This window comes from Penicillium alfredii, assembly GCF_028826965.1.
Source record: "Penicillium alfredii strain IBT 34128 chromosome Unknown utg000005l_segment0_segment0, whole genome shotgun sequence".
In the NCBI taxonomy this organism is placed as follows: Eukaryota; Fungi; Ascomycota; class Eurotiomycetes; order Eurotiales; family Aspergillaceae; genus Penicillium; species Penicillium alfredii.
In genome coordinates, this window is record NW_026622702.1 from 165,161 (window position 1) to 179,116 (window position 13,956).

General features: G+C 53.5%; 4 protein-coding genes across 4 annotated transcripts; 1 reads left to right on the forward strand and 3 right to left on the reverse strand.

The window, feature by feature from the left end:
* Positions 1-709: 709 nt before the first annotated feature.
* On the reverse strand, positions 710-3,150 carry NUU61_003504 (anoctamin family protein; the record flags this gene model as incomplete). The annotated part of the gene is made up of 5 exons (XM_056654086.1): positions 710-1,972; positions 2,021-2,452; positions 2,504-2,792; positions 2,865-3,018; positions 3,075-3,150. The coding sequence occupies 5 exons, from the start codon at positions 3,148-3,150 to the stop codon at positions 710-712; spliced, it is 2,214 nt and encodes a 737-aa protein (XP_056512113.1).
* A 284-nt stretch (positions 3,151-3,434) lies between these two features.
* NUU61_003505 (GNAT family N-acetyltransferase) lies at positions 3,435-4,015 on the reverse strand (the record flags this gene model as incomplete). The annotated part of the gene is made up of 2 exons (XM_056654087.1): positions 3,435-3,916; positions 3,976-4,015. 2 exons carry the CDS (start codon positions 4,013-4,015, stop codon positions 3,435-3,437), a joined length of 522 nt encoding a protein of 173 aa, XP_056512114.1.
* A 196-nt stretch (positions 4,016-4,211) lies between these two features.
* Positions 4,212-7,916, reverse strand: NUU61_003506 (putative vesicle-mediated transport protein (Imh1); the record flags this gene model as incomplete). The annotated part of the gene is made up of 4 exons (XM_056654088.1): positions 4,212-4,254; positions 4,306-7,282; positions 7,365-7,821; positions 7,908-7,916. 4 exons carry the CDS (start codon positions 7,914-7,916, stop codon positions 4,212-4,214), a joined length of 3,486 nt encoding a protein of 1,161 aa, XP_056512115.1.
* A 915-nt stretch (positions 7,917-8,831) lies between these two features.
* nte1 (lysophospholipase) lies at positions 8,832-13,437 on the forward strand (the record flags this gene model as incomplete). The annotated part of the gene is made up of 2 exons (XM_056654089.1): positions 8,832-9,142; positions 9,204-13,437. 2 exons carry the CDS (start codon positions 8,832-8,834, stop codon positions 13,435-13,437), a joined length of 4,545 nt encoding a protein of 1,514 aa, XP_056512116.1.
* Between the last annotated feature and the right edge of the window lie 519 nt (positions 13,438-13,956).

Genomic DNA, 13,956 nt, shown 5'->3' on the forward strand with positions numbered 1-13,956 from the left:
AAGTGGTATTCTTGGGAATGAAGCTGTCGAGCTGAAATGAGGTAAGCACAGAGATGCTGTAAGCAGCCCTGACGGAGGAGTCCTGGGGGGGGGAGAGGGATTATTAAGGAATCTGAGTAAGAGGGGATCACGGGGTGCGCGCGCGAGTTTCAGGTTTATGTAAGTACGATGTGGTAAGCGATGTCCGGATTAGGAAAATACAGGTCAGCTGACACAAAGGCTGACTACTGTTTTTTTAGCTCGATCTTCTAATTGCCGGGTGGAATGAGCAGTTAAGAGCATATTTCCAGTGTTTACTCGAACTACTCTTCCCCTTATATATTTTACACAATCCGCGTAACGCGACTCAATTCCTTGCACCTGTCTAAAGCCAATGCCGGCTCGTCCGAGAGCGGCATGTAAGCCTCGGATCGGAAATACTACCCCGGAACAGCAATATCAGTATGACATCATGCTCGGCACTGGCGCCTGAGGCAACCTTGCTACAGTCGAGCTGAAAGTAAACCAAATATGAAAAGGTGTGCATAGGAATTCATTCAGGTCCATGACAGTAGAGAGAAATGTAAACAAGCACCAACCAACATCAACGGGTAGAAGAAAAACACTCTATACCCATGGGCCACGGGTTTCCAGTTCTCACACACAATATACCCCAGTAGACAATCGCAAGGCTTCATTATGTGCCGGTATATGACACGGTTTGAACCATCTACTGCTCTTTCTTCACATTGTCATTGGCAGGCTGCGCCTGGATAATGCCAGCACCCACCTTGGCCGATTCAGCCCAGCCGCGCTGGCGCATCCAGAAGCGCTCCGTAGAATCGGTGCCTTGCAAAGACGCCCGCCTCGCGTCCTCTTCCAGAGAAGTACGTGAGATCTCAGGAGACTCCATTAGCCCTTCATCCTTCTCATCATCGTCACCCGTTTCGGCCCGAAGCGTCGAGTCAAGGTAGCGCTTGCGCATGAGATAGCGCTCAGCACGTTCCCTGCGCGAGTTCGGGGGCTCGAGTCGAGTCATGGCAGCTTGCACGGCATAACGGACAATCAGGTAAAGATGCTCCGAGAAGAATATGGTCAACAGTAGAGCCCAGCCCTTGATGTCAGTGGGCTCGCCGTTGGGGCCGTGTTGTGCATTGCCGCTGAACATGTACACGAGCGCAGCGCTGGTGATGCTTCCAACCCAAGACAGGAAGCTGAGACTATCAAGCCAGGGGCCAATCGTGTCAGACCGCAGCGGGGATGGCCTTCGGCACTCCATGCAGATCTTGAAAAAATCGGATCGCAATTCAACCCAGTTGTTAATCAGGAAGGAAACCGGGACAAGCGGCCAGGTCGGCGAGAAGAGCGCCAGATACCCAAACTGGATGCACATTTCGCGCAGGTCGTCAGTCACGTCGTATTCGGACAGTTCGGCTTCGTTGCGCACACGCGCAAGGAACTTGGCCTCCTCGGGCGGATCATCATATGACACTGCAGGCGCTCTCTCCGGGGATTCTTTGTCACCATTGCCGCCATTGGGCTCTGGTTTTCCATTGCGCGCCTTGTTGAACGCCTTGTATTTCCGGAGTGCATGCTGCTTCAGATACGGCACGATGGTTTCCATGGCAAACCCCACAATCTGAGCCGTCACAGTAAAGTAGATGACTTGGTTTCGCAGACGTGCCGGGTCGATTTGGAAATGCGACTGTTTCGACACCGCGTGCTCTTTCGACACAAATGGCCGGACAGTCAACCGAAAAACATCCAAGTAAGGCACAATCAAGCTGGCGAACGGCACATAAACGAAGGCAGTCAAGAAAATCGGAAGATACGATGTGATGAAATTGATGACAAAGACTTTCTGGGTCAGGGCAACATCGTAGGCATCGCTCGTCTCATAGTTTTCGTAGTCATTCAGTCTGGTTGCAATAGACATCAGCACGGCGCTCATGGTCGGAACGAGCGACGAGACGAGGATTGTTGGAATGAAAATCTGAGCAACATGAGCGAATGAAATATGATGAGTAGTCAATTTTCATACCAAGTACGTTTTGAAGGGGCCATTGTACAGCTCCGAAATGAAGATCTCAATCGCAAAGCAGGTTGCGATGATGGCACCTAGCGCGATCGCCGCCAACAGCGCGAATGGGATCTGAAGAACCTGCCGCTGCATGCGCTTAGTCGCAGGATAGATACCTCGTACTTCGCCGGTGCTTTCATCGCGAACTTCTTTTTCGGGCTTGAATTCCCGTCTGTTGGTCTGAACGGCTGAAACGCCTTTGGTCTGCCACCGACAGCTCAAATCAACCTCCTGACGCTTCCAGTATTCAACAAAGATGATGCACCAAAGACAATTGACCACAGTGTAGACAATCGAATAGCCGCCCAAGAAAAACCAGCAAGAGAAGCCGAACACTGCCGGGAAGACCAGGAATCGAAAGTACGACTGCAAGAACGAGAAATAAAAGCCGACCTGCCATGGAAATTAGCTGGACCCCACTGTCATGGCCAATTGTGCACATACACTTTCACCAAACTTGTTGCGGATCTGGTTCAAGTCATCATTCGAAAGCAAAGTCTTGCGGCTCCACTGTCGCATCCACTTCTTGTTAGTTTCCTTGTCATGGAGAGGGAAGATAGCCGTGACATTCTTCCAGTCGCCATGGTTGGGAGTGATTGCCGCGCCGCCCTCTTCCTGGGGGCAGGTTATCATATGGCTGATCACCCGCAGTCGCTCCGCCTCGGTCAAGGGCTCGATTGAGCTGGCAGGTTCCGGTTCTGCATTGCGGATGCCATAGAGCCAGTCGCGTACGCTAGTCGAGAAAGAAAACCACATGGCATCAGCAGACCGACATTTCCCGCCATACTGCACCGGTGTCACTCACCGCGACCGGTAGATCGCCCGCTTCAGCCGCTTGGTCGAGGCGCGCACAAAGACCAGCAGAGACGACTCATCGCCCTGCCGAACCTCCGATTGCAATCCTACTTTGGCGAGAGCTTCCAGTAGCTTCTCGAGCTGTTCAATTGCGGGTGTTTGGTCTAAGAAGGACCACTTAAGCACGGAACGAAGCTTGCGGATCCTTCCACTGGCTTACCTGCATCCCCGAATCTGTACTGGATCACATAGTCCACATGGAGGTTAGATTCAAGAGGCCGAGTTTCGGTTGCCATGGTGGTAGGGAGTGTGCGGAGAGAAAAGCTGATCCACTCGTAACTCCAGTGATCGTCGGGCCACGCCTCAACGACGTCACCAGAAGCTTAGTTCACAGAGAACTTGGAACAACCACCGGTGTGGAGGGGATTGGCATGGATATTGCAATCAAAATGATAGAGAAGATCGGTGTTTTAAATACAGACTCGTCGGAATGTGATATTTTGTGAGAAAAGATATCATGCCACAGAAATATATATAGAGAAACAAAGCAATCACAGTCAATGAAGCTGTCGCATTGTTTCTACATCGCTGCCAAGCGATTCAATGCATCCCCCTCGACCATCATCTTCATCCACTCATCCATGCCCTTTGCCCCAACCTGCTCATAGAAGCCAATACTCGGTTCGTTCCACTTGAGCACACTCCACTCCAGCCGTCGCCCGCGCACCTCAAGCACCTGCTGGGCCAGGTATTTCAGAAGCTTGAACCCGTACCCGTTGCCGCGCGCCCGAGGTTGGACATACAGATCCTCGAGGTAGATTCCGGGAGCTGCGCGCCATGTTGAGTAGTTGTAAAAGAACAGGGCCATGCCGACGGGGATTGGCGCAGGTGTATCGGCGGATGGCGCTGGGGTGATCAGGGCTGTATAGACAGCACCACGCTGGGGTGGAGTACCCGGAAAAGAGAGTGTGGCGAGGAGGGATTCCTCGGTGGCTTCAACTTCATGCAGGGCATTCTCGTAGTCGGCGAGTTCGCGAATGAACTGAAGAATGAGGGGTACATCTGGTGGGGTTAGCGATGGACTGGTCCGGGAGAATAGTAAGAGTGGAAAAGTTGCTCACCCTCAGCCGTAGCGAGGCGAATAGTAGGCTGGTCGGTCATGGCGAGAAAGAAACAAAAATTGCAGAAAGATATACAAGAGCAGGGAAGAATTTGACAGATTCGAGTTTGGGGACATCTGGAGATGGCCCCACTAAGAAATACATCTCCAATTTTTCTACGGATTTGTAAGAAAGGCCGTGAATACAAGGGATCAGGAATAATTGGCTATAGAATACAATGCAAGGGCTATACACGATCACTTGGATACAATGGCCGACATCCACTTTTGCTCGTCCGTCCTGGGTCGATCAGCATGCGATAATATCAAGTAGAAAATTGACATAACTCACCGGTCGAAATGGAGCAGCATCCCTAATACGGGGATCAGCTGCTTCTGGTAATTCTTGTCCTTTTGCTCGATAAACTGCAGTAGGACATTCTTCAAGTACATGTAGTCAATCGACCCGCTGGAAGGTGTCTCGCTGCGACGGCCAGATACACTACGGTCCTGGCCGGATGGCGACGCGAGGCCTCGCCGAGAGCCCGAGTCCATAGACGAGCGGGAGGATTGGCGACCGGATTCCAGCCCGCGCAAACGAACGTCTTCGCCGAGGGTCTTGTGCGATCTGCGCAGCTTCTCGAGTCGATGGTTGGTCTCCTCGACAGAACGACGAAGCTCGGCCTTCTCCTTCTCCAGGTCGTGTACTTGTTTCTCGCTCTCGTCCAAGGCGTCACGGAGCCCTGCCATGGCCTGTCGAACCTCCGTCACTTCCTGCGTCGACCGCTCCGAGAGAGACTCGAGTTCACCGCGGCGGCGGCGCCAGTCCTTTTGGGAGTGCTCTAATTCCTCCTTATCCTCTTCCGCAGTCCGGAGCGCGCGCTCTGCCTCTCGGACCTTGGCCTTGAGCTCCTCCATTTCCCGAGCCCGGCGTCGGCCCTGGGTGCTGGCCTCGTCTTCGGCGCGATCCCTCTCTTCGACGGCTGCCTCCATGCGCTCCTTGAAGTCACGGACCTTGGCATCGGCCCGGCTTTCAATATCATTGAGCAACCGGCGCATCGTCTCACCCTCGCGAGTTCGCTCGGTCAACAGACGATGTGCGTCAGCCAGCTCCTCTTCCAGACTTTCACACCGTTCGCGCGCTTCTTTCATCTGCATAGCCATCTCCGCGGTCTGGTCACGCATGTTGGTCATCAAACTCTGGGCACTGGCGTGTTGTGCTGTCTTCAATTGAATCTCTTCTCGTAGACCCCCAAGGTCCTTGTTTAACTGCGACATCTGTTCCTCCATCTCGCGCATCTTGGCGCGGGAGCTCTTGAGCCCGTCTTGAACTTTGGTCAGATCTTCTGCCGTCCTCTCTCTGGCATTGACAGCTTCCTGTCTCTTCGTTTCGGCAGAGCGTAGACTTGACTGGGCCACATAGAGACTCTCCTCGGTTTTCATGCGGCCTTCCGTTTCTTGTCGGATCTTTTTGTTTAGAGTATTGACCTCCGAGTCCCGTTGCATGATCTTGGACCTGGCGGTCTTCAGCTCAGCGCGCAGATCTTCATGCTTGCCTTCGAGAGTCTTCAACTCGGAGTTCTTGGTGTTAAGAGTTTCTTTCAAAGTTTTCAGCTCCGACGATTCGGCCCGCAAATTGCGCAGTTCGGGCTGAATCTTCTGGAGGGTTTCCCGCAGGTCCGTAAGATCCTTAAACCGGGTAGCTGCGAGCTGCTGCGCAGCAGAAAGGTCCGTTTCGAGGGTGGCAGCCCGGACCTTGAGACGTTCAAATTCCTCTTTTAGGTCATTCTGTGTCTTCTCCGAGTCCGCGGTGCTGGATGCACTGGTTGTGCGAACCTCAACCAGCTCCTTCTCCAACTTGCTGATGGTTTCTTCGAGGGCCGATTTCTCTGCCGTAAGTTCCTTGATCTTGTCCTTGGATTCGACATGCTCTTGTCCCACGTTAATGAGGTCGTCGCGCAGGGACTCGATCTCCTCCTTCAAATCATCTTCGCCCTTGAGCTTAGCACTGAGACGCTCGATCGCGGTCTCTTTCTCGGCCAGCTCCTGCATAAGCGATTCAATCTTCTGTTTTAATCCATTCGAGTCCGTCAAACCTAAAGCGGTTTCTGACTTGAGAGATTGGTCCGCAGAGGGTGCGTTCGCCGGCTTGGGAGATTCATCAGTAACCTTGCCCCCCTTCTTATTCTTCTTTTTGTTCTTCTTCTTGCCAGTACCACCAGCTGCGCCAGCAGCAGCTGTTGTGGTTGAAGTATCCTCTTGCGCAGCCGTTGCCGTAACCTCAGCCTCCTCCGCTGGAGCCAGGCTTTTGCGAATCTCCTCGAAATCGGCTTTTTGACCAGCAGTGATCTTCTCCCTGGCAGATTGCCAATGAGAGTTGCTCTTCAAATTGCCGTCCACAAAGTCCACGACGCTTTGGAGCCGGGTGGAATGTTCTGATTTCTGGTTGATCTCCTTCTTGAGGTCAGAGACAGTCGTTTCGGTGTCCTTGAGCTGAACTCGAAGGCCATCAACCAAGTCCTGAAGTACACCGAGATGCTTCTCACTGGCATCCTTCTCTTTTTTCGCCTCTTCTAACTTCGAACTGAGCTCCGAATTAGGCGCAGCTTTCTTGGACTTTCCGGTTTCGGCAGCCTGACCCTGCAGCTTCTCAATATCGTCACTCTTCTCCTTTAACTGCACCTTGAGCTTCTCGACCTCGGAGGTTGTTTGTTCAAGGTCGGTTTCGGCGGTTGAAAGTTTGGATTTCAGGTCATCGACGTCAACCTGCTTGGAACTCTTCAGGGTCTCGATTTCGGCATCCAACTTGTCTTTCGTGTCACGCAATTCAACGAGCTCGCGGGTGGCTGACTCCAAGTTCTGCACCATTCCTTCTGTCGACTCTCGTGTAACCGACAGATCGCCCTTGAGCTTTTCGACTTCTGATTTCAAGCTGTCCACCTCTTCCTGCCGCTCTTTTAGTTCTCCCTCCAGGCGGGGAATTTCGCCCTCGAACGAGAAGAACTCTTCACTGGAACCTTGTCCATTATCCGTCGACTTCTCCTTGTCATCCTCACCCTTCTCTTTTTTAAGGCCGGCGACTTCATCCCACGCTTCTTTGGCGGATTTTTGGGCTTCCTCAAGCTTCTTCTTGAAGTCATCCTTTTCCGTTGCCACTCGCTTAAGTTCGTCCAGAACCATGTCGCTTTTAAGAGATACTTGATTCAAGTATTCGGTCAGTGCTTTGGGCTCGCCGATCGAGGTGAGTGGTGTGTTTTCGCGCAGGGCTGCTTCAAAGGGTTCGATGGAGAGGACGCGCGAATGCGCCGAGCGATATGCCTTGAGAAGTTCTGTTGAGAATCCGGTGGATTAGTTCACGTTCTTCTGGTTTCAGCCACCGGCCGGCGCACATCCGACCAGGATTGTACATACCATGGTATCGTGTCTCGAGCTTATCAAGTCTTCGTAGCTTCGCTCTGACCTCGGTCGGCAATTCCGAAGGCCTCTGTTTGCCAGTTTCGGGTTCCGGGGTCGCATCAGTCTCTTTGCTCGAGGACTCTTCCGTAGCGGGCTTCTCCTTGTCCCCCTCTGTCTGGTCGCCTTCCTTCGACGGGGTCACTTCCGAAGGAGTCTCTGGTGTCTCTGGCTTGGGCGTGCCCGACCGACTAGAATCCTCGTCATCTCCGATGGCGAAATCCTGCTCGAATTCTTTGGGATCGGGGCCTCTGGTCGGAGTTCCGGCGCTTCGTGCTGAGCGGGTGCGTCGACCGGGCGAGAGGTTGCGCGAGGCTGAACGGCGAGTAGGGCCGGATCGGGCCAGTGAATCCTGGGCAGACTTTTGTCGGGCCTGTTCTTCTGCTATCCGCGAGTCGATCGCGTCGCGGAGGCGCTATGAGAAAATGGGTGAGCATCCGTTCGATGGGGTTGGAGAAGCACTCGACAGGACAGCGAGCAAAGACCAGAGCCATTAAATACCTGAAACATCGCCAGGACAGGTCTCGTATAGAGACCACGGCGATATCAATAAACGCAAGATCAAAATGCGATGAAGAAAGTCGGGGAGGAAAGAGACAGGAAGCCGGAGGGAGGGCCAAGAGACAAGTTGCCATGTGGAAGCTCGGGCCGGGTGATGGAGTCTCGTACGCTGCAAGCAGACACGGAGATAGTACCGTGTAGATCTTATGTTGATATTGGGCTATATACTCGAATTCATATCCTTGAAAGATATCACTTCCTCTAAATATCGAGAGTTCTTAATACATCTTTCGAAGTCTGTATATTCTTTTTAGATGCAAAGTATGCCGTCGATCTCCCCGGCGCTGGATCCACGTCCTGGCCCTATGGAAAGTTGGTCATGTCATTATTGCAATGAAGACAGTACCTCAAGGTTACGAGAAACTCAGGCATCTCTCTACCTTGCAAGTTATTGATTTTATGGTGCTCGACCACTTTCTATCGACTTACGACCCAAGTTGATCGTACAACATTTCCAGCCATCACGGGGTCATTCCCCCCCCCTTTCTGCCCTTCTATTCAATCCTCTTCATCCTCTTTACTTCATCCTGTTTTGTCTCCTTGGTCCCTTTCCTTCCATCTTCTTTCTTTCCATCTCCATCTTCATCTTTATTCTTTGACTATCCGTCATCCGAGTGATTTGCAACCACCGCCTGCCTCGGCTGGGAATGTCATCGGGACTAACGCATGCACCTCCAACGTTCCCTCCAGCCTCCACCCACTGGCGACTGCGCCTGCACATTTCCGATGTCTCTGATGATTTTGGCCCAGGGTCCACGGTTCGAGGGTTAATTTTGAGCTAAGCCCCTCGTTGGGCCCGCGCTCGGCCCTGGAAACAAAGCGGAGCTTCACCAATCCGGGTTTGGCTCTCCATCGAGGCCCACGATGTCTGGCAACGGCTTAGCCCCGTCCCTCTCCCTCAGCCTAACGGCAGCCACCTCAACTTCACTTGGAGAAAGTGTCCTGTCCTCCCTCTCAAGCGCGACACCCGCTCTCCCCCGTCTTCCACCCCCGCCTTTCCCTCCGCCAGCTCCCTCAACCATGGCGGGGTGGTTCGGTTGGGCCTTCACCTTTGTTTTCCAGGTTATTCCCAGTGCGCTATACTGGCTCATCACTTTTTCCACCATTACTCTGCCCACATGGATCTTCACACTCTTTTCCATGAGCTTGACGTTCACCATGAACTTCACCACCCTGTAGGTTGATCGGACTTGGGTGGAGAGTTATTGCCCGTAGCTAATGGACAATTCCACTTAGTATGTTGATTGTCCTCGCCCTGGTATCGACCGTCAGCTGGTTTATCCGCTACCGCTTCTTGAACATGTATAGCCGTCTGCCGCCAGAGCCCCAACGCAAAGAAGCCCAAATCGACCTTTTCCCCGATATCCAGGAAGGCGATTCCAAACCAGGACTGGCCAACTATCTTGATGAGTTCCTAAGTGCCATCAAGGTCTTCGGCTATCTCGAGCGGCCTGTTTTCCATGAATTGACGCGAACGATGCAAACCCGCAAGCTGATCGCCGGAGAGACGCTCATGCTGGAGGAAGAAAAAGGCTTTTGCTTGGTTGTGGACGGCCTGGTTCAAATCTTCGTCAAGTCACTGCGCGAAGGAAAGACTGGCTCGGAGGAAAACCTCCATATGGGCGATGCATCGTCGGACGATGACGGAGACGGCATCAATGGCCGACAGGGCTACCAGCTTTTGACCGAGGTCAAGAATGGCGCCTCAATGTCGTCTTTGTTTTCCATCCTATCGCTATTCACCGAGGACATTCAATTGCGCAACTCGCGAAGTACCAGCTCAAGCACGTCCAGCACAGCCCCCGCTCCCACCCCAGTCCCTGATTCTTTCCCGGCGAGCCCAGGCGAGGGAATTGTCAACAGTCCGCAATCCACTGCAAGGGATCAGGACGATTCAGCTGGCAATGCTCACGGGGACAACTTACTGCCAGTTCCTCCCCTGACACTAGGAGAGAGCCGTACTATGCCCAGCCAGGTACCGCAGCCCGATATTCACCAGACTCACAAAAAACGTCGAAAGTCGGTGCATCCGGATATTGTAGCTCGAGCTACCGTCGATACGACCATTGCCATCATCCCGGCAAGTGCATTTCGACGCCTCACTCGAGTCTATCCTCGGGCCACTGCCCATATTGTCCAGGTTATCTTGACGCGTCTGCAGCGAGTGACTTTTGCAACCGCGTACACCTACCTGGGCTTGAGGACGGATGTCTTGGGTATTGAACGCCAAATGTCCAAATTTACTACATGGGATCTGCCCAACGAGCTGCGCGGGGGCGCATTGGACCGCCTCAAAGATAAATTCATGAGGGAACGAGACCGCCTCAGACCCGAGGAGGTCCGAAAGGGCATCGCGCTTCACAACCCATCAGTCGGGCGTAGGCGCCGCTCGAGTAGCTCACTCAGGAAAGATGCTGTCTTGCAAGCCAGGATGGCCAGTGAGAGCCGTCCCGCCCCTCTCACGCTGGCTAGACAGCCAACCGCGTTCGGCGACCGAGACTCAGCAGGGGTCAGCCCCGGCGACTTGTTGTCAACAATTCAGTTATCTCGATTTGGACCTCGATACGACCACCTAGCGCCTCGAATCCTATCCCCCTTGGCCGAAGGGGAACGACTCCCATTCCGACCAGCTGCAGCCATGCAACGTCAACCTTCACACTTCCCTCGGAAGCAGTCACTGGACGAGGACTCGCTCTTCCGTGAATCTATTTTAGATTGCATGATGAAAGGGATCGGTCTGACCGAGAGCACAAGCGATGCCCTGCGCAAAGGTAGCCACAACTCCGGTGATGCTTCACCAAAACTTCTCTCCTACGATTCTCGGCGGCAAAAGGCAGTCTTCTCTAATGCGTTCGGGTTCATTGACCCCTATGAGGGATCTGGGGATGGCGAGACGGACTCCATGATGTCCATGTCAGTGACAAGTGCCGGCGGTACTTCTCCGGTTATCAATCTCCGTGAGGAGCTACGACATGATATCGAGGTGGTTTACTTTCCACAGGGTTCTGTTCTCGTCGAGCAGGGAGAGCGTCATCCAGGTCTCTACTATGTTATCGATGGGTTTTTGGACGTGGGCATTCCGGTGAATGAGCGTGGTGATGACCTGGTTGGGACCTCGCGCCCAGCTGCGTCGCAGGCCCAAGAAGAACTTTTCCCAAAGCTCAGGCCTAATACGACCGGGTCCTCGAGGACTTCCGGCACCACGAGCGCTGGTGACTCACGGCGGAAGGGCCAGTCCCGCAAGTCGCTCTACCTAATCAAACCCGGCGGTATGCAAGGATATGTGGGCGCTCTCGCGTCCTACCGCTCGTACACCGATGTCGTTGCCAAGACGGACGTCTATGTGGGATTTCTCCCTCGCACTTCGCTTGAGAGGATCGCGGATCGGTATCCCATTGCCTTATTGACCTTGGCAAAGCGGCTTACCGGGCTCCTTCCGCGGCTGTTGCTCCACATCGATTTCGCTCTCGAGTGGGTGCAAGTGGGTGCAGGGCAAGTGATTTATCACCAAGGGAACGAGAGCGACGCGATTTATTTGGTCCTCAACGGCCGGCTGAGATCCGTTCTCGAGGCTGCAAACGGCAAGTTGACGGTCATCGGCGAATACGGCCAGGGCGAGAGTGTCGGCGAACTCGAAGTCATGACCGAGTCCACACGCCCAGCAACTCTGCATGCTATCCGGGACACCGAACTCGCCAAGTTCCCACGGTCCTTGTTTAATAGTCTAGCGCAAGAGCACCCGGGTATCACCATCCAGGTCTCCAAACTCATCGCCCAACGCATGCGCGACTTGGTTGAGCATCCATTGGCAGAAAAGGGCATCGAACAAGGACATGTCGGCGGTGTCCAGACGGCTACGTCGACTGTCAATCTTCGTACGGTAGCGATTCTTCCCGTCACGGCGGGTGTCCCTGTGGTCGAATTTGGTCAGCGACTTTTGCATGCGCTGCATCAAATTGGTGTGACCAGAGGGGTGACATCTCTCAACCAAGCTGCGATTCTGAATCATCTGGGCCGGCATGCTTTCAGCAAGATGGGTAAGCTCAAGCTATCGCAATACTTGGCCGATCTCGAGGAAAAATATGGGATGGTTCTTTATATCGCAGACACCAATGTGAACGCGCCGTGGACCCAAACCTGCATCACGCAAGCGGATTCTATCTTGCTGGTGGGCCTTGCAGAGTCTTCCCCTAACATTGGCGAGTACGAACGGTTTTTGCTTGGGATGAAGACAACTGCCCGCAAAGAACTGGTCCTTCTACACGCGGAACGCTACTGCTCACCTGGACTGACCCGCCGATGGCTCAAGAATCGCGTTTGGATCAATGGCGGACACCACCACATTCAAATGGCGTTCCGCCTGACCACTGAACCTTCGCACCCCCAGACCAAGAAATTCGGCAAGATGCTGAAACAACGCGTCCAGGTCCTACAGGCAGAGATACAGAAGTATACTTCGCGCCGGATCCAGCAAACCCCGCTCTATTCGCCTCAGACTCCATTCAAGGGCGATTTCCATCGGCTTGCTCGGCGGCTGTGCGGCAAGTCTGTGGGCCTGGTGCTTGGTGGCGGAGGAGCCCGAGGCATTGCCCAGGTTGGCGTAATCAAAGCCCTCGAAGAAGCCGGGATTCCTATTGATATCATCGGCGGCACATCCATTGGGTCTTTCATCGGAGCTTTGTATGCACGCGACGCGGATGTCGTTCCCATGTACGGGCGAGCCAAGAAGTTTTCGGGTCGGATGGGGAGTATGTGGCGGTTTGCACTCGATCTCACATACCCGACCGTCTCATACACGACAGGCCACGAGTTCAACCGAGGCATCTTCAAGACGTTCGGGGATAGCCAGATCGAAGATTTCTGGCTGGAGTTTTACTGCAACACGACCAATATCAGCCGATCCCGGGCTGAGTACCACTCCTCGGGGTATGTCTGGCGGTATGTGCGGGCGTCGATGTCGCTGGCTGGACTCATTCCGCCGATCTGCGACGAAGGCAGTATGCTCTTGGATGGAGGATACATCGACAACTTGACAGTGACGCACATGAAGGGCTTGGGTGCAGATGTGATTTTCGCTGTGGATGTTGGGTCTATCGACGACACAACGCCACAGGGCTACGGCGATTCCCTGTCCGGGTTTTGGTCCGTGATCAACCGGTGGAACCCTTTTTCATCGCTGGCAAATCCGCCAACGCTGTCCGAAATCCAGGCACGACTGGCGTACGTCTCATCGATCGAGAACCTCGAGCGTGCCAAAAACACCTCGGGGTGTCTGTATATGCGCCCGCCAATCGACCCTTATGGCACCCTGGATTTCGGCAAGTTTGACGAGATCTACCAGGTGGGCTATGCGTTTGGCAAATCGTACCTCGACCGGCTGCGGAACGAGGGCTCCCTGCCCATCCCCGAAGAGACCGAGGAAAAGCGCAAGCTGCGGCGAACGATGGCACCGCGTCGTGCCAGTATTTAATGGCAGGGTGTTAATCAACTTAGCTTTCCCGGTGTCTGAAGTTGACGAAGCCGTGATTCTTTGGCGCATGGGCATGCGGCGTTCAACACCGCCATTTCCTTTCGTGGGTGCTGGCACCAATCCTTTATGGGCAATTGCATGATATACCTCTATTTGATACGAGGACGCCGGCTCTAATGTAAATAGCTAGTCAGATAGAGCAATAGAGAAAACCTTGGCATTGAATGAGCCCAGCTTTTGATCTTCGTGGGACACTGATACTAATTTGTCTCTAGAGTGATACCTAAGTTTACCGACAGAGCCAACAAACATCAACACCAGACGGACAGATCGTTAGATTAAAATAGTAGTTTAAATGTTAGTCAAGCATAGAAAAGAGAGCAACCTTCCAGCCTTGCACACAGTGCGGGCCGTGACATTACATCCACAATACCACAAATTCTTCTCTCCCCCGAGGACCCTTAATTTCAGATCCCGGGGCAACCAGCATATGTGCAAAACAGCATCCAACTCGGGTTC